This window comes from Lagenorhynchus albirostris, chromosome 8 (genome assembly GCF_949774975.1).
Source record: "Lagenorhynchus albirostris chromosome 8, mLagAlb1.1, whole genome shotgun sequence".
Classification (NCBI taxonomy): domain Eukaryota; kingdom Metazoa; phylum Chordata; class Mammalia; order Artiodactyla; family Delphinidae; genus Lagenorhynchus; species Lagenorhynchus albirostris.
In genome coordinates, this window is record NC_083102.1 from 41967581 (window position 1) to 41987352 (window position 19772).

Here is a 19772-nt window from a genome sequence, read left to right on the forward strand (position 1 = left end):
CCAATGTTCTCCCATAGGATCTTTTTTTCCATGCTTTGCCCCATTCCATATCTGTATTTGCCTTCTTGCACAATGAGAACCCTGGCTCCCAACAACATCAACATATTTATTTACTCAATTCTACTATATACCCCAAATAATTTTATATTGCTTCTTTCATACAATAAAGGTTCATACAATAAACCTTCTAAAAAGAGTTCAGGATTTGTTTGCAGCTGTTTACCCTGCTACTCAACTAAGTGTATATAGTCAAATGACATGTTCAGCAGTTACTTAGTTTCTTTCTCCTATATGGTTATGTTATTCACTAGCAATACAACTGGGTTCATTTGTTCAGTTTGCTTATAGTTTTAAGGTTTTTTCCTCTCCTTCTTACTGATTTTTTAAAAATATACATATAATATTAACATACTTTCAACAACAACAAAAACTCATAAAACTAATAAGCAATTATAACAAGGTCATAGGACACAAGGTTAATAAAAATAAGTCAAATGCTTTCTAATATATCAGCAATGAACTGGAATTTGAAATTAAAAATACAACACCATTTATATCAGCACCAAAAATAAAAGAATACTTAGGTATCAATAAAATATGTACACGATCTATATGAAGAACACTACAAAACTCTGATGAAAGAAGTCAAAGATCTAAATAAGTGGAGAGATATTCCATATTTGCAGATAGGTAGACTCAATAGTGACAACCAATTTGATTTATAGATTCACCACAATCCCAAACAAAATCCCACCAAGTTTTGTGGCTATCAACAAACTGATCCCAAAGTTTACATGCAAAAGACCCAGAACAGCCAACAAAATACTGAAGAAGAACAAAGTTGGAGGACTGACAGTACTTGACTTCAAAACTTACTATAAAACTATATTAATAAAGACAGTATGGTATTGGTACAAGAACAACAAGGAGATCCACAAAACACAACAGAGAGCCCAGATAATAAACCCATATGAATACAGTTGACTGATCTCTGACAAAGGAGCAAAGGCAATTCAGTGGAGAAACTATAACCTTTTTAAAAAAAATTATGCCGGAACAACTGAATATCCACATGTAAAATACTGGATCTAGATACAGACCCTGCACCTTTCACAAAAATTAACCCCAAATGGATCACAGGCCTAAATGTAAAATGCAAAACTATAAAACTTCTAGAAGATAACAGGAGAAAATCTAGATAACGTTGGCTTTTTAGATACAACGTCAAAAGCAGATCTATTAAAGAGAAAGTTAGTATGATGGACTACATTAAAATTTTTAAAACTCTGTTCTATGAAAGACACTATTAGGAGAACGAAAGGATTGGCTACAACTGGGAGAGTATATTTGCAAAACACGTATCTGATAATGGGTTTGTATTCAAATATACAAAAACCTGTTAAAACTCATCAATCAAAAAACAATCTAAGTTTTTAATAGGCAAAAGATCTATGTGAATAGACAACATACCAAAAAATATGTAAAGGTGGCAAATAAACATGAAAAGATGCTCAACATCACATGTCATTTGGGAAATGCAAATTAAAACAACAATGAGATACCATTACACACCTGTTAGAATGGCTAAAATCCAAAACACCGACAATGCCAAATGCTGACAAAGACAAAGAGCAATAGAAATTCTCATTTATTGCTGGTGAGAATGCAAAATGGTATAGCCACTCTGTATGACAATCTGGAAAAGGCAAAACTATGGAGATAGTAAAAAGATCAGTGGTTTCCAGGGATTTGGGAAGAGGGAGGGAGGGATGAATAGGTGAAACACATAAGCTTTTTAGGGTGATGAAACAATTCTGTATATTATAATGGTGAATACATGACATGATGCATTTGTCAAAGCCCAAAGAACTGTACAGCTCAAAGAGTGAACCATAATGCAAAGTATAGTTACATTAGTTAATAATAATGTATCATTATTAGTTCATCAATTGTAACAAATGTACCACACTAATAAAAAGTGTTAATAACAGGAGAAACTGTGTGCAGCAGTGGAGGGGAAGGGATATATGGGAATTCTGTACTTTCTGCTCAGTTTTTCTGTAATCCTAAAACTATTCTAAGAAATAAAGTCTATTAATTTAAAAAAGCCAATGAGATACCACTTCACACCCACTATAATGGCTATAATCAAAATGATGGACAATAACAAGTGTTGGCAAGGATGTGAAGAAATTGGACCCCTTGTACATTGGTCGTGAGAATATAAAATAATGTGGCTGCTTTGGAAAACAGTCTGGCCATTTATAAAATTGTTAAACATAAAGTTACCATATGACTCAGGAATTCCACTCCTAGGTATACACCTAGGAGAAATGAAAACATATGTCCACGTAAAAACTTGTACATGAATATTCATAGCAGCATTATTCATAATGGCCATAAAAATGAAAACAACCCAAATGTCCAGCAACTGGTAAACAGATAAAATTTGGTATGTCTGCAGTGGTCGAGAGTCTGCCTGCCGATGCAGGGGACATGGGTTCGGGCCCAGGTCCGGGAAGATCCCACATGCTGCGGAGCGGCTAGGCCCGTGAGCCATGGCCGCTGAGCCTGCGCATCCAGAGCCTGTGCTCCGCAACGGGAGAGGCCACAACAGTGAGAGGCCCGCGTACCGCAAAAAAAAAAAAAAGAACTAAAGTACTGATAAATGCTACAACATGGATGAACCTTCAAAACACTATGCTAAGTGAATGACGCCAGACACAAAGACTGCATGCTGTATGATTCCATTTATACGAAATGTCCAACAGAGGCATATTCAGAGAGACAGAAAGCAGATTGCTAGGGGCTGCAAGGAAGGAGGAATGGGAATGACTGCTAATGAGTATGGGGTTTCTTTTTGGGGTAGTGAAAATGTGGACTTGGTGGTGATAGTTCCACAACATTGTGAATATACTAAACTCACTGAATCCTACACTTTAAAAGAACATATTTTATGGTATGTGAATCATATCTCACTAAAGCTGTTACTTTAAAACATAGAAAAAGCTATCCAGAAAATATTTTATTTCCATTTTGTAGGGCCCAACTTGTCAACTTTGAGAACTTCCAGGGGAGTTAAACCTTGTGTACTTGTGAGTTAAGAGTGAGCAGTCTAGAATCTTCTGCCTGCCTCAAAATTCTTTTTTATCTGTGAAAAGAATACTGCCTATTAGATAGCATTGTATGGTTTTAGGCTCTCAATTTAAATTGGCTTATTTTTAGCTCCGTTTTTTTTTTTTTTTTTCCCCTAGGAGGAATTGTAGCTGGTTCTTTGGACTCCCCGAAAAGAAAAAGGTGATATAAATAATTCCTTCTCCATCTTGAGCCTTGCTATGATAATAATTGCTACCTTTTGTAAAACATTTACTATATATCTATGTACTTTATATACATTATCTTACTTAATCTTTGCAACAACTCTATGAGGTGGGAGCTATTATTATTCCCATTTGAGGTATGAGAAAATTGCGGTTTAGAGAAATTAAATGCTCAGAGATCTACAGTAAGTGAGATAGCCAGGAATTCAAATCCTGTCTGTACTCATAACTAAGAGACTGTGCTAACCCCTATAACAAAAATTTCTAGATTTTAAGAAAAAAAATTTAAGGTCTACATTGCCTTTATGGAATCCAGGTATGCAACCTTAAATAAGAAACATAAAAGCAAAACTCAACAATTTTTCTCCTAAAGAATTTTACATTGTCACTGTTGTGTCTCAAGAAGAGTTTCAGATTGTAGCAAAAACAAGAAGGAAATTTTAAACTTCCACATTTACCTTTTAAGGATGGGTCAATATTTATGTGAAAGCAGGACTCTGCTGCCCAAAGCAAGAGCCTGGTGGTCTTCATATAAACACTTATTACTTATTTAGGGACATTTCCCCTTCCCTTTATACTCCAGTTGCCATTTTGGCTCCTAAAGGACAGACGTAATTAGAGAATAGGAACAATGAAGCCCACTATACTTAAGAGAATGGAAAGCAAGTAGAATCAGGGAGGAACCAGAACAGAGATCAGGGATCAGGTGGAGGCCGGGTTGGGCTGCCTGAATAGGTAGAGAGAGATAGGCTTAATTCATCTGAGTTGGCAGTGAGAGTTGTAGCAACTAAAGGACAGGATGGGGGATAAATTGTGGGGTAGATTGCAGAGAGTAAGACCATAAAGGTGGAATCAGAACACACAGCTGGAGATAGATGAGGAGAGAAGAGAAGCACTGTTAAGAAGGGAGTTTGGTACAGGGCACTGATGACTCAATAGATATATTTTTCCAGCTACCTAAACATATGTTCAAATACTAACTATAATCAAATAAGTTTAAAAGACTTTAATAAAGGCCATGTAGTCCGAAGTCTTTATTTCATAGTTGAAGAAATCAGAGCTAGAGAAGTAAACTGCACAAAACATATTGGCTCATACCTTACTGTGATATTACTTGACCACTATGTTATGATCAAAGTTAAATCTTCAGTCAATCTAAAATATTATGTGATATAAAACATAGCATACAGGTGCCTTATGTTTCATTTCTGTTTTTGCTATATTTTGTATTTAACCTGCCCATACATATACTACAGTTCATTCTCTAATATAGTCTTAAGACTTTTGCTTATTTATATTGAATGTAGTAATTCTTGTATTAGTTACTTTGGTGGTAAATTTTTAAAAATCTCAGTATGTTGGAGTTTGTTCATGGAACTATCACCACTGGGTTCATGGAAAAATTGACTTTGGGGTCTGGTATAAATATTCATGTATGTGCTTGTGTATATATTGGTTAAGTTATTTAAAAATGATTACTGAGTACGCTTCTGCTCAAATCAGTGTGCATATCTTATGCAATTAGGCAGTCTCTCCATGTGGGAGGGGAAGGAATTCTCCCAATTAATTAATGGATTACCTTCCTTCCCCAGAATGACACATGCCTATATAAAGCTGTTCAAGGTCAAGGGGATCTCATTTCATCTGGGAACTAAACAGTATGGGTGGCTGAGAGAGCTACAGTTTTAAAAGGAGAATAGGACCCTCATGGACACAGAAAGTGGACTAGAACTCCTAGAAATTCCAACTTATTACAGATACCTTTTCTCCCATGGATGAAAAGGCAGTTTTATGCAAACTGTCATATACAGATGCATTTACATTCAAACTGTATGCTTCACTGCAACTTTCCATTTTCTTCTATGAAAAAGCACCTGCATCCAATTAGAATTTAAACAGGCTGTATAAAGTAATTCAATAGCAGCAAATGCACTATTTAAAAATGAATCAATCTGAGATATGTAATGGTTTTAGACTGAAGCAGCTGTTTTATAAAATATACATATGCAATGACATTTCTTTTAGTGGAAGCAACTTGCTGAAGAATTTGAAAGAATCTTTTAACATATAAAACAGACCAATTAGAAAATAAATAGCTACCAAGAAGCCTATATCTATGGTTATTCTATTTTTGAGACAAGAATAGAGATACATGAATAAACAGAAATTTTTTCATCTTTGTGAATTTATAGGAATTCTTGCAAAAGTATTAAAAAAAATGAATCCCATTCAGTTCATCTTTTTAAAACTTCTTAATTGAAATGAATAAAATTACTAAATCAAAATGCTCAGCAAAAATCTTGGATATGTGATTCACTTATAGTTAGCATAATCATGAGATTCTAAGAATTTTGCTACCATTTTGGGGACTAACTGATGATGACAGACTAGAGATAAACACTTAGATGCCAATTCCAATTCTCTGTACCATGAAAGAGAAAAAAAGTACTTTAACGTATAAGAAACTGTGAAACAGCGCAAATAAAACCCCATCTTGTATGCAGATTATCAGTTAAAGTGAAATTAGTACTTTAAATTATCAACTTACAAGTGGAAAATTTAACATTTTCAAAATGATATTCACTGAATTACCTCTATCTTTCCTGATTCATATAATCAAGCTAGCTATAGATATAACTCAGCTATCCACTTATATTTATGTCTACGTATTTGCGCAAAGTTAAAACACTTAAATTTGATTAAAAACTTTCTGAATCGATGAAAGCAAAGTCATTATTATTTGGAAAACCAACCATTGACCATAATGAATATCTTAATTATTTTCATACGTGAAATATGCAATGTAATTATTTTTATGCTGGATTATATTGGGAATTTCCCTACACTTCATATTTAGTTAACTGATATATTACAAGAACAGCGATATTTTTCTTTTTAAAAATGAACTTTAAAACTTCTATAAATTTTTAAAATTCTGATTTATAAGTCATTATTGCCATCTGCTGGTTATACAGTTTCATTGCATTTTGGGGTAAAAATTAGCGATTGTTTTACTAAAAGAGAAAACAGACACAAGTTTTAGAAATAGATGACTGGAAAATCTCTATGTAAGAGAAACAATTTACTAAATCACAAGGTATCTTCATCTCAAAGAGGAAAAAATAATTCGAGAATACATTGCATTATATCAAATTATAATGCACTATTTTAATTGTCAGTTCATCGTAGAGTAAGTATCAGGCATACTGATTTAAGTCACTGTCATTAATAAGCATAAAGCTAAAATATGACTTAAATAACTGTTCAAAATAACTAGCTCAAAATAAGTGAACACTGTTAAAGAAGTTAAAAAAGATGAAAACTTGTCAGATTCTATTCAAGCAAAAAAAACCGAGCGCCATGTTTTCCCTCACATACACAATCTATCCCTCTCCTTACTGAGAGAACGCAAAATTATTTAGGCAACTGTCTCTCAGTATTCTGAGTTAACTAGTGAACCTTCAACTCGTATTACTGTTTAATAATAGAATTAACATATAACTTAATGACAAAAATCCAGGTGAGCAAAACATTAATTGGAAATAATACTCATCAGTATACTCTGAATATGGTCACTCTAGAGCAAGATATAGTAATAATTTTATTTTATTTTATTTTTTGGCCACGCTGTGTGGCCTGTGGGAGCTTAGTTCCCCCACCAAGGATTGAACCTGCGCCCCCTGCAGTGGGAGGGCAAAGTCTAAACCACTGGACTGCCAGGGAAGTCCCCAAGGTATAGTAATAATTTTAAAATTAAGCATATACTCTTTTAGATGCTTTACTATGTTTTAGGTACTTCAGCATTTTTCAGATCAGGAGATAAATTAGAGCAGTTAAGTTACTGGCTAAAGGTAATCTTGGTAAACTTGCATATATGAGTCCTCTATGTAAAAGATTTAGAATGGAGCATGGAACACAGTTAATTCTATGTGTTTACTATATATCTGAATCATATATATCCTGCTTATTTTACCTTTAACACTATATCATGAGTATTTTCCTATGTTGTTAAATATTCATTCAAAACGACTTTAGTCAATTTAGTAATGCTTCACTGTTATCAGTGTTCTGTAATTCATTGTTTGACATGGAGATTACTTCTAATTTTCAATTATATAAATAATAGTACAATGAACATTATTATAAAAATTATTTTTTAAATGCCAAAAATGACCAGATTTGTACTTTCAAGGGCTAGACCAACAGAAAGAATACGCTTTATTCTGTTAGGACATGGAGTGATCCAAAAGACAACTGGAAACTCCAAGAAACAAACAAATTCACAAAAGGGAAACATAAGAAATAGGCAAAATAGACTGAAAAGAAGGAGACCAAAATCAGAAAGTTCAAAGTTTTACAAGAAAATGTCACTAAAAATGACATCTGGCCAACATTCCAGTAGCAGCCACTCCTTACTTCCCACAAAAATACCCACTCCTCATGAAAAACAAGGACATAAAACTTATAAAATCACTTAAATGAATGACCTATCAACAAGGACCCTCAGATTACCTTTTAAAATATTCAACAAGATATAACTTAAAATAAACACATCTATTAAAATCACAGAGATTTGAAGGATAAACAGATTAATTGGGAAAACACTGATTTTTTGAAAAGGCACAGATGGCCATATCAATTTCAGGTAAAAGTAGGGTGTATAATTCAGCTGACTTGAAACGTCTATTGGAAAATATAAATTTCCCAAATTGATACCAGAAGTAGTAGACAATGTAAATACATCATTAATAATGAAGGAAACTTAAAGACTAAAGAAAAATAAAAAGGCTCCAGAACCAGATGTTCTAATACATACAAAAGATGCAAATCCACCCAATTCATTTTATAAGTTTAACATAATTCTACAATTCCCTTTTTATTAAAGGGAAACAAAATCACTGCACTCCAAAAACAATATTAAAATACTCATATGAAAAAATAAGGTTTTTTTGAATCTGCATATTTACTCAATAATATATTTTTATCAACCACCCATAAGTACCTTGTATTTTAAACTCAGGATTGGACGATTTATTAGCTGTTAAAAGTTGGGTAAATCATTACATCCTTGACCCGCGGTTTCCTAATTCATACAAAGTTATCGTGTGAATTAAATGCGAAAACTTTTTTTTTGGCCCCGCCGCGGCCGCGGGGGCCCCTGGCCTTAGCAGCGAAACCGCGGAGTCCTAACCACTGGACTGCCAGGAAATTCCCTAGATGCGAAAACATTTTAAGCACCAAACATTGTGCCAGGGATGTAGAAACACTCCTTGAAGAAAATCTTACAAACCAACAAACTAATATTAGCACTTATTGAATTTAAATAAGTGACAAGATGAGTAATATTGTCAGTAACTGCTTTAGACCTTCAGAGTAGGGAAATTAATGTGGGCTGGGGCTCGGAGGGTGATAGAATTGAGATAGGCAGGCAGAAATGGATGAAAAAGCTACAGGAGGGCTGTTCGATATAAGTAAACGGATAGTTATGGAGTCACACTACGGACCTCACTTGTAATGACTGGAAAGGAAGATTTGTGTCCTCGGACATGGGAAACTAAACTTGAAAGGGCAGACTGGGCAGCTTGCTGAAGGTACCGATGAACAAGCTGAGGAGTTTACGTTTTATTTGCGGGCTAATGGGAGCCACGAGCATTTCTGAAGGGTGTGGTATGCGGAAAATTAACCTGGCCACAGTGAGCCTAGATTAGATGGGGGAGAAGGAGCTTAGGGAGTTCGATACATGATCAAACAGATGGGACGTGAAGCGGCGTGGCCTGTAACAGAGGACATGAAAAATACCAATGGCCCCTGTCCATCTTTGCCAGCCGCCCTGGCATCACGTGTGGCTGTGCAGTGACTATGGGGCTCCCCTCTCACATGTTCCTGGGTGGTCCCTGGTTCAGAAGGGGGAGACTACTGAGCGCAACTCCGCGCTCAACTGCTGACGAATTCTGAGCAACCTTGTTGGGGGTCACAATTTCACTTCAGAATGGATTAATAAGCGCTGTCCTCAAAGGGGACATCACCGAATTCCTGTCAACCAGAGGCTATGGGGTTAGACTCACCGGGCTGACGCCTGCTCTGCCACCTGCGGCCTCGGGTCACTGCCTCGGCGTAGGAGACGGACTGAGTACCCAATGCTAAGTGTTCCAAGGCGGCGAGGAGAGACGCTCCTAATAAGTGCCAGGCGCATCACAGGCGCCCACTTCCTTCCCTCGCTCTCCTTCTACGGTTATTTCTTTCAGTTGAGATCTCCTTTGCCTTCAATAACCTCGAGACAGACAATCTTTTGGTAAAAATAACAAAGCTAAGCCTAAAGTCGAAGAAAGTTCCTTAGACTTGTCCACCAACAGCGTAGGGCAGCGGTGAGATGGGCGGCGCACGTGAGAGGATAAGCGTGAGGAGACGCGCGTGGGGCTCTGCGCGGCGTCCGCTTACTTGGGGCTGTACACGTGGAGGCGCACGTGGGAGGATGCGCGCCGAGCTGCGCGCAGGGTCTGCGCACGTGGGGCTGCACGCGTGGGCGGCGCACCGGCCGCGCGGGGCAGCCTGGGCCTGACGCCGCCCCCCTTCCAGGATTCGCGGTCGCCTTGACTACCCGGTGGCCCGCAACGGCGGCGGGGACTAGTCGTTGAGGCTGCGAGACGAGCCAGACACCTGCGGACGTCGCCCGACTCGGCCGGGCCCGCGCCGGAGAGAGTAGCAGCTCCATCCGAACAGGGACTATGAGAAAATGGTCGGGCAAACGAGGAACAAGCTCAAAGAAGCGGCCTCAGAGCCGTCGTACTCTCTCCGCTCCACGCAGTCTAAGCAGCGGCGGCGCCGGGCCACCGGAGCCGGAGAGCCGGAGTTGGACGAGGAGCCGAAGGGGAAGGTGAAAAAGACGGAGCTGCCTTTGCCCGCACGCGGGGGGAACCTGCCAGGGGGCGCCCGGAAGTACTCGCCGCGGAGGACCCGAAACCTGAACGCGCAGAATTGCCTGCAAATGGAAGTGGTCGGAAGGACCGTTCTTCTCGGCCGCTTTCAATTCCTCAGATGTTTCATGGAGCAGCTCCGCGATAAGGTGCATCTATTGCGGAGATATCAGTTCACGGGCAGTATGACCCTCAGCATAGGTGAGCAGAGTCGACCGGGGAAAGCCCTGGGCAGGAGCCCCGACGGCTCGAGGCCCATCACTCCCGCGCGGTAGGCTCGCATCCGAGGGACCCGCGGGCCCTCTGAGCCTCGGGTTGGAAGTGGTTTTGGTGAATCTTGCAGATCAGTTTAACAAGCAAGTCTAGCAGCAATAATGGCGAGGTCCAATCTCTGGAAAATCGCTGACAAGAATTTCCAGTCCCCTTCTTTTAAAGTTCTTTTAAAACATTTTCAGGGGTTTTCAGGAACAGTGATCACTTCATGTGTCACCAACAAAATGTCATCTTAAGGCAGCCATTTATCACAAGTTGTGAAAATGATAGGGTAGCTTTTGGGGGGGAGAGGTCAGACATTGTATTTTTCTGCACCTTGAATAAAGCAAAATAAACTGTTGGTTATTTTAATGAGTTGAGAATCTTTAATAGCGGAAATAGAGTCACATTAGGCAATATATTTACCCATGTTTTCCATTTATTTTCATCTTGCTGAGGAGCTTTGATGCTTAAATTTTCTTCTTATTTAAGCATTTGAAATATGTTTATTTGTATTCCTCATTTTCTGTAGCTTAAGACGTAACTTAAATATTGCTGTTTCATTAAAATCAGTTTTGAGCCTAGTCTTTCGTCAGACTGGCTGCTGATGTGTATTGAAACATGGATAAATGTCTCCTAATGTAAGTACTGTGATTTCTATCATAAGTTGACTGCTGATGTTAATTAAAGTAGAATGAATGTCCACATTTGGGGTGTGTTGAAAATACTTGAGAAATAATAGATGGGGGTTCATATTTAGATTTTGTCAGATGTCTAATTATGGAAACAGTTACATTCCACATCCAGAATCAACATGGTCTTGAATACAGAGGTGTTTTGCCCAAACACAAGCCCTCGTGCACCCATGACTGGCACATTGAAGGCACTCAATCAATGTTGGGTGAAATGATGAGTGAGTATATTAAGTGCTATGAGAGTTCAAAACAGTGAACATACTGGAGAATGGGAAGTGGGAAATGAGATCAGATAAGACTTTTAGGAAAAGGTGGGATTTGAATTGTGACCAAAAGGCTAACATATGGATGCCTGAAGCACAGAACAAGTTTAGAGGCCTATAGAACAGCATAGGGCTTCGCTGGTGGCGCAGTGGTTGAGAGTCTGCTTGCCGATGCAGGGGACATGGGTTCGTGCCCCAGTCTGGGAAGATCCCACATGCCGTGGAGCGGCTGTGCCCGTGAGCCATGGCCGCTGAGCCTGTGCGTCCGGAACCTGTGCTCCTCAACGGCAGAGGCCACAACAGTGAGAGGCCCGCGTACCGAAAAAAAAAAAATGAACAGCATAATCAGTCATGGAAGTAAGAAAATATGAAAGCAGAGTAAGGGTACAAAAAGAAGAGAAAGTAGGAACTTCAAAAGGTTGGTTGGGACCAGCCATGGAGAGGCTAATTCAAGCCTAGGTTTAAGGCATTTGGACTTCATTCTGTAGGGAGGCACCGATTGATTCTTTTCTTTAGGAGGATAATTTTTTAATGAGGTGAAATGCACATAACATAAAATTAACCATCTTTAAAGTGAACAATTTTGTGACATTTAGTACATTCACGATGTTGGCATTGAATGATTTTTAAATAGAGTAAAATGATCAGAAGTGTGCTTCCGAGAGAATAATTTGACAGCATTGTGTAAAATGGACTGGATATGGACTGAGAAAAGAAGCAGAAAAAATCATTGAATGCTGGAATCCAGGCAATAGTGGTCTTAATGAGGGTAGCAACAGTAGGAATGGAGAAGAGAGGACAGAGGTGAAAGTTGATGGCAACAAATTGAGAGGAACTGCGTAGGTAGTGAGGTAGAAAAGGAAAAGAATGTGAGGAGAGGGAGAGAGAACATTTGTTCAGGCATGAGGAGTGTAGATTTGGGAATTATCCGTGTGGAAGTGAGTTGAAATGTTAAGATTGAGTGAGATTTCCAAGAGAGGAAAGAGAGCAAAGTAAAGCTATTTGAGAAAACCCGTTATACTTAGTTTTAAGAGGTGAGAGAAGGAAAACCAGATAGATAAGCATGTAAAAACAAAATGGTCAGAAAGAGTTGATATGATGGAAGATAACAGAGGAAGAAATCTAAGAATCTGGTCAAATGCTACAGAGAGATTGAAAAGCAGAAGTGAAAGAGGCCATTGATGTTGATCACTAACTGATCATTCGTCGTTTAAAAGAGTTATAGGAACTTAGAAGAAAGAAGTTGGCTAAGAATCTTGTTAGATAATGGCAGGGGGGTGGAGGAGAGAATATTTCATAGTTGGAAGGCCTACTAGATCAAGAGAAGTGTTTTAAGGCCTAGGAAAATTAAAGGCTGAAGGGAAGAACGAAAGGGAGAGGGTGGGATTAACGTTCCAAGAGAGGGAATACTTGATAGTGCAGTCTTGGAGTAATTGGGAAGGATGAAATTAAAGGCACAAATTTGAGATGCTAACTGTTGAAAAGAAGAGATGCTTCCTCTTCTTAGATGGTAGAGAATAGAGAAGCAAAGATTACTATGTAGAGAAATGTTGAAGTGGATATAAGAGACTTTGGGAGTGCTCGCATTAAATGATCTTTGTTTCAGTAAAGTATAAGGTTGGGTCACTATCAGAGGTGAGATTGACAGAGACAGGATACTGGGGCCCAGGATACAGGGGCCCAGGAGACAGGCTTTTTATCACAACTTTGAAAGGAACTGTGATAAGCACTTCTTTAGTTTTACAATATTGGCGTCATTACACCTAACCATTTTATCAGGTGTGGAATGTGGAGTAAGGGGAGGGAGAGGCACACGAATATTTTGAGGGTTTTTGGAAAGCTAGATGGACTTAGTAGGATATTTGATCTTTTCCTTAAATGTCATTTTTAAGAGTAATTGTCTGGAGAATAAGAAAGAGGATACAAGTATAGTTGAATAAGGCATTCTCTGTGCATCTTAAGAGTTAATGAAACCTTATCAGAGGGGCATCTGTTTTGAGTTGTGAGGGGAGGTATAGGTTTAATTTTAAAGTGGTTCAGAGTATATTATGTATGTATTAGATAGAAAGTTAACATATGTAGCAGGTATATAATTTTTCTATAAAGACCCAGGTGGTAAATATTTTAAGCTTCACAGGCCACATACGGTCTCTGTTAACTATTCTTCTTCCTTATTTTTATAACCCTTAAAAAATTTAACAAATATTTTTAGCTTGCAGACAATACAAAAACAGACCATGGGCCATAGTTTGCTGATCGTGGCATAAGAATAGTAAATCTGAGAAATACTGAAGAGTGGTAGGAATGAGCTCAGGATGGTAAGACTATGGAAAAAGAGCTGGAGAAGCATGATTGGGAACTTTCAACAGTGCAATGTTTGTTTTAAAAATTATTAAATAGTTGTTTTAAAGGTATATTATAATGAAGCAGCTTTTAATGACTTTTTTCTTTTCTTCTTTTTCCAGCTGTCTTTGTGGCAATTTTGCACTGGTAAGATTAGTTTCAGTTTGAAATCAATGAAAACATTTGAATTAAAAATTGCCATTGCTGTTTGCATATAATAAAACAATAACTGCTTGTTACATGTATAGAACGTCTGTATGTGCACCAGTTTACATATATATATATATATATATATATATAACCTTTTTTAAAACCTCATGTGAAGCAACTTTTATAAATGGATGCATTAGGGGAATAGTAACTTATGAATTAAAGTATTTTTACTTTATCAAAGGATTCACCACTACATTTCTTAAATATCTAGCTTTTGTAGTATACTTTTCATATTTATTTCATGTAGAAAACTTCCTCATTTTATAGTAATTGAGTGTTGTTAGTGACATAAACTTAGAGATAAAGTTTCAGTGACACCTGTCATTGGAAATCAGGTAGAAATGAAGATAAACACTCTGTGATGGTAATACAGAATTAAATGAACCTTTCAGTATGCGTACACCTGCACATAATTTTACACAAATGATATGTTTGTAAAAACTCTATGTAAAATAATATTTTTCCTCTGACGTATCTTCATTTCTACCTGAGCTCAAGGATTTCTACTATTGGGAAGAATGGGATCTGCCCCACATCCTGTTGGGACAGTGCTCTTCTGATCATTATTCTGCAGGGAGATTTTGATGTTAGAACTAAGGCTGTAATGGTAAGAAACATTTCCTACAGCTGTTGGTACTGTGGCATGTGTCCTATGTGTAAACGAAGGTGAGTGAAAGACAGGGTTGCTATATGGAATTTTGATTTATTTTTTACTTCATTGGAAAGCATCTACTATGTAAATTAAGGATAGCATAATTGCTTACAATAATTTATTTGTCACATATGCACCTGTTTTCAGTACCTACAGCTGTTTTTTTAAGTTGCATTAATAAAATATCTCAAAGTACAGTCCTGTGTTTTTTGGCACTTTGTGTAGTATTATACTTATTTAAAAATTGCTTTAACCTAAAATAATTTTATTTAAAATTATATTCCAAAGCTTTTCAACATTTAGAGGCATTTCCCAAACCTGGTACATTGGAAACACTTGTGAAACCTAACAAACAGACAAAAACATGCTTCTGTTCTGATTTAGAGGCCTGGAGTAGGAGGAAGGGTGATTAGATCTGCAGGAGTTTTAGATACATAATTAAGATTAGGAACCAGGGAGTTAAGGAATTTCAGCTGTGTGCTAATGCTAGCTTATGAATGCCTAAAAATATACAAATTAGCAAGTTACAAAATTTTCTCAATATTTATTATAAAAATTTATTCTTTATCTTTTTATGGCTTTCATACTTTGTTTATAATAGTTATTTTAGTGCTGTTTTTGAAACATGTTATTTTTCTTCTAGGATACATTTAATAACACTTTTTGAAAATGATCGTCATTTTTCTCACCTCTCATCCTTGGAACGGGAGATGACTTTTCGCACTGAAATGGTTAGGTTCTTTCTTCTAATGAATTCATTTGTAGTTTAAGAATAGTGAGACTATAAAGTGGAAACTTATTAGGAACTGAAATGAATTTTTGGTGAATTGCACTGTTTCTCAAGCTATAGCCTATAGGTTTATTTTGTTTTATTTTTGCTGTTTTTAAAAAAAAATTTTATTGGAATATAGTTGATTTACAATGTTGTGTTAGTTTCAGGTGTACAGCAAACTGATTCAGTTATATGTATACATATATTCATTCTTTTTGAGATTCTTTACCCATGTAGATTATTACAGAATATGAGTAGAGTTCTCTGTGCTATACAGTAGGTCCTTGTTGGTTATCTATTTTATATATAGTAATGTGTGTATGTTAATCCCAGGTTCCTAGTTTATCTCTCCCCACCCCACTTTTCCCCTTAGGTAACCATAGGTTTGTTTTTGAAATCTGGCCTGTAGGTTTATTATTTAAATAAAAAAGTGTTTTAGTCCTCACACCATAAACAAAAATAAACTCAAAATGGATTAAAGACCTAAATGTAAGACCTGAAACCATAAAACTCCTAGAAGAGAACATAGGCAGAACACTCTTTGACATAAATTGTAGCAATATTTTTTTTGGCTCTGTCTCCTAAGGCAAAAGAAATAAAAGTAAAAACAAACAAATAGAGTCTAGTTAAACCTAAAAGCTTTTGCAAAGCAAAGGAAACCATCCACAAAACTTAAAGACAGCCTACTGAATGGGAGAAAATATTTTCAAATGCTATGACTGATAAGGGGTTAATATCCAAAATACATAAACAACTCATACAACTTAATATAAAAGAAAAAGTTAAAAAAATTGACAGAAGACCTGAATAGACGTTTTCCAAAGAATACATACAAATGGCTAACAGGCACATGAAAAGATGCTCAACATCACTAATTATTAGAGAAGTGCAAATCAAAACCACAATGAGATATCACCTCACACTTGTCAGACTGGCTGCCATCAAAAAGTGTACAGATAACAAATGTTGCTGAAGATGTGGAGAAAAGGGAACCCTTGTACACTGTTGGTGGGAATGTAAATCAGTGCAGCCATTATGGAGATTCCTCAAAAAACTAAAAATCGGGCTTCCCTGGTGGCACAGTGGTTGAGAGCCCACCTGCCAATGCAGGGGACACGGGTTCGTGCCCTGGTCCGGGAAGATCCCACATGCCGCGGAGCAGCTGGGCCCATCAGCCATGGCCGCTGAGCCTGCACGTCCGGAGCCTGTGCTCCACAACGGGAGAGGCCACAACAGTGAGAGGCCCGCGTACCACAAAAAAAAAAACAAAACAACAAAACACCTAAAAACAGAACTACCATATGATCCGGGAATTCCACTCCTGGGCACATATCCAAAAAAACCCAAAAATACTGATTTGAAAAGATACATGCACCCCAATGTTCATGGCAGCATTATTTACAATAGCCACGATATGGAAGCAACCCAAGTGTCCATCAAGAGTTGAATAGATAAAAGAAGATGTAATATATACATATATATGCAGTGGGATATTAACCATAAAAAAGAATGAAATTCTGCCATTTGCAACAACATGGGTAGTCCTAGAGAGTATTATGCTTAGTGAAATAAGTCAGAGAAAGACAGATACTCTATTTTATCACTTATGTATGGAATCAAAAATAAAACATATAACAAAAAAAGTGTTTCAGGATTCTTTTTCTTTTACCTCATTCTCCTCCTCTCCTAAGGCAGACTCCTTTTTAAGATAATAAAGATCAATTATAATAGCTGAGAAAGAAGGAGAACAAAGACAAGGTTTAAGAAGTGATACAGGGGGCTTCCCTGGTGGCACAGTGGTTGAGAGTCTGCCTACCGATACAGGGGACACGGGTTCATGCCCCAGTCCGGGAAGATCCCACATGCTGCAGAGCGGCTGGGCCCGTGAGCCATGGGTGCTGAGCCTGCGCGTCCGGAGCCTGTGCTCCTCAACGGGAGAGGCCACAACAGTGAGAGGCCCGTGTACCACAAAAAAATAAATAAAAAAAAAGTGATACAGGGCTACCAAAATGATCAGAAATTGTTTTCTCTTAGGGTGGAGTTGGGAGACCCCGTGTTTTATCTGGCTCTTTAAATTTTTTTTTAGCTCTCTTGATTTCAAGATAATTTCTTTTAAGAGACAACTTTTGATATAATGCTTTCTGTTTTTTAGACATCTAATCTATAAAATGGAGATAATCTATCTACCATATGTATTTCACATAATTGTTATGTGGGTTAAATGGGAAAAAGAATGCCAGAATTGCAGAAATTTACAATTAAGAGAGACCAGGGCTGTCTTCCAGATCAGCTAGTTAGGGGCCAAGAGAAGAATTGAAACTGGCCCTCCTGACTGTTTAGCTACTACTTTTGTTTTTGGTTTTAATTGTGGCTAAATTAAAATAAAAAATTTTAATTAAAAAAATTAGCAAAATTTACCATTTCAATTATTTTGAAGTATACAGTTCTGTGGCATTAAATACACTTATATAGTTGTGCAACCATCACCACCATCCATCTCCAGAGCTTTATTATCCCAAACAGACTGTACCTGCTAAACACTTAACTCCCCACTCACACTCACTCCTCACCTAGCTGCTTGGTGACCTCTATTCTACTTCCTGTCTCTATAAAACTGCCTACTCTAGGTATCTCAGCCATTGCTTTTTAAGTCTCACCGTATAGCCACCTAAAGCTTTGAAGAATTGGGTGTGTTAGCATTTGTATGGCATTTGAATTTTTATTATAGGTATTATTTCCAAAGACAGGATATAAAATATTAAATAAAGAGCATAGCTGTGGCAGAGTCTGGGCTTTGATGACAGATCACTAGATTCAGATAGCAGTTCGGTGCTTTCTTGCGTAATGGCTAGTAAGTTAACTTTGATTCTCAGTCTCATCTGTTAACTGGGAATAATGCCAGCCTTACAGGGTTTTACTGAAAATGAAGGAAGATGAAAATGAATGAAGCACATAGCACAGTACCTGGCCCAAAAATAATAACTGTTATTAATAAAAATTTATATGTTTTCTATTTAAGTATAGACGTGCATATTAAATATCTTTTCATTGTAGTATTGCCTTGTTTTTCTCATAAGAAAAGGGAAAGATCCTTATATGAACTTATTTTACTAATCAAAATTATGAGTAAATGCTTTTTCAGACATCAGCTAAAACATCTTTAATTTTTTTATACTTTTTAAAAAAATTATTTATTTTTATTTTTGGCTGTGTTGGGTCTTCATTGCTGCGTGTGGGTTTTCTCTAGTTGCAGAGATCTTCATTGCAGTGCGTGGGCTTCTCATTGCGGTGGCTTCTCTTGTTGTGGAGCATGGGCTCTAGGCGCCCAGGCTTCAGTAGTTGTGGCTCATTGGCTCTAGAGCGCAGGCTCAGTAGTTGTGGCGCACGGGTTTAGTTGCTCCGTGGCATGTGGGATCTTCCCGGACCAGGGTTCGAACCCGTGTCCCCTGCATTGGCAGGCAGATTCTTAACCACTGCGCCACCAGGTAAGCCCCCCAGATCTTTAATTTTAATAGTCACTAGTGTTGCTTAGTCTATCAAAAATAAAGTACCTATAGTTGTATGAAGCAGGAATGAGTGTGGGGTTGAAAATTGCTTTTAATGTTTTTTGAGGGAGCGTGTATTACAAACTATGTGGCCCTTTATTTTTTAGGAAGGAAGGCAGGAAATTGATGAGGAAGTAATATGAAACAACATGCTTTTGTTAATCTTTGGAATTTAAACAGCACTTTTAGTAACCTAATAAAATCATTATTCCACATGCTGGAATAATGCACTAAAGTAATCCTTTTTTTAGGACACAGCATTTGTGTCATGAACAATAGTCGGTTCACATTTAGTTAGCTTTCACTTTGTGCAGAGCCAATAGATGGAATTAGGAAGTAAGATGAAAGCACAAAGTTGCATCTAATGCTCTTGTAGTCACTGTTATTTCTTAAGAGTTGGAGAAAAAGAAGTAATTTTCTCTATGCAAAGTTCTACACGTACAAGGACATGAAGTCATCTCTGTTTGTGCCAGAATCATCAGATCTCAACTTCTAGGCATCTCATAATGTGGGGGTAAAATCAGGCTTGGTAAAATTAAAAATATATTGTTTACATATTTTAAGGTGTGGTTAGAAAAGCTCCTTAAAATGTTTAACCATCCCTTTAACTCTTTTTCAAACCTACAGAAAATATGAAAGAATATTATAGTGGTAACCTGAAAATGTATGCCTTTTTTGCATCCAAGAATGCACTAGCGAGGAGAAATTAGGTAGTCTTATTATCTATCCTTTTCTTTTTTTCAGAGTAAATTTGTTCTAAAAAGAGTTATAAAAAATAAATATTTTCAAATTTTACTTACATT

General features: G+C 37.3%; 1 protein-coding gene across 1 annotated transcript in view; it reads left to right on the forward strand.

The window, feature by feature from the left end:
* Positions 1-9931: 9931 nt before the first annotated feature.
* Positions 9932-19772, forward strand: part of DPY19L2 (dpy-19 like 2) — an 87127-nt gene continuing 77286 nt past the window's right edge. The window contains exons 1-3 of the mRNA XM_060156028.1: positions 9932-10435; positions 13910-13934; positions 15296-15383. Coding sequence (XP_060012011.1) covers positions 10054-10435; positions 13910-13934; positions 15296-15383 — 495 coding nt within the window. The 5' untranslated portion in view covers positions 9932-10053. The remainder of the gene's footprint in view (positions 10436-13909; positions 13935-15295; positions 15384-19772) is intronic.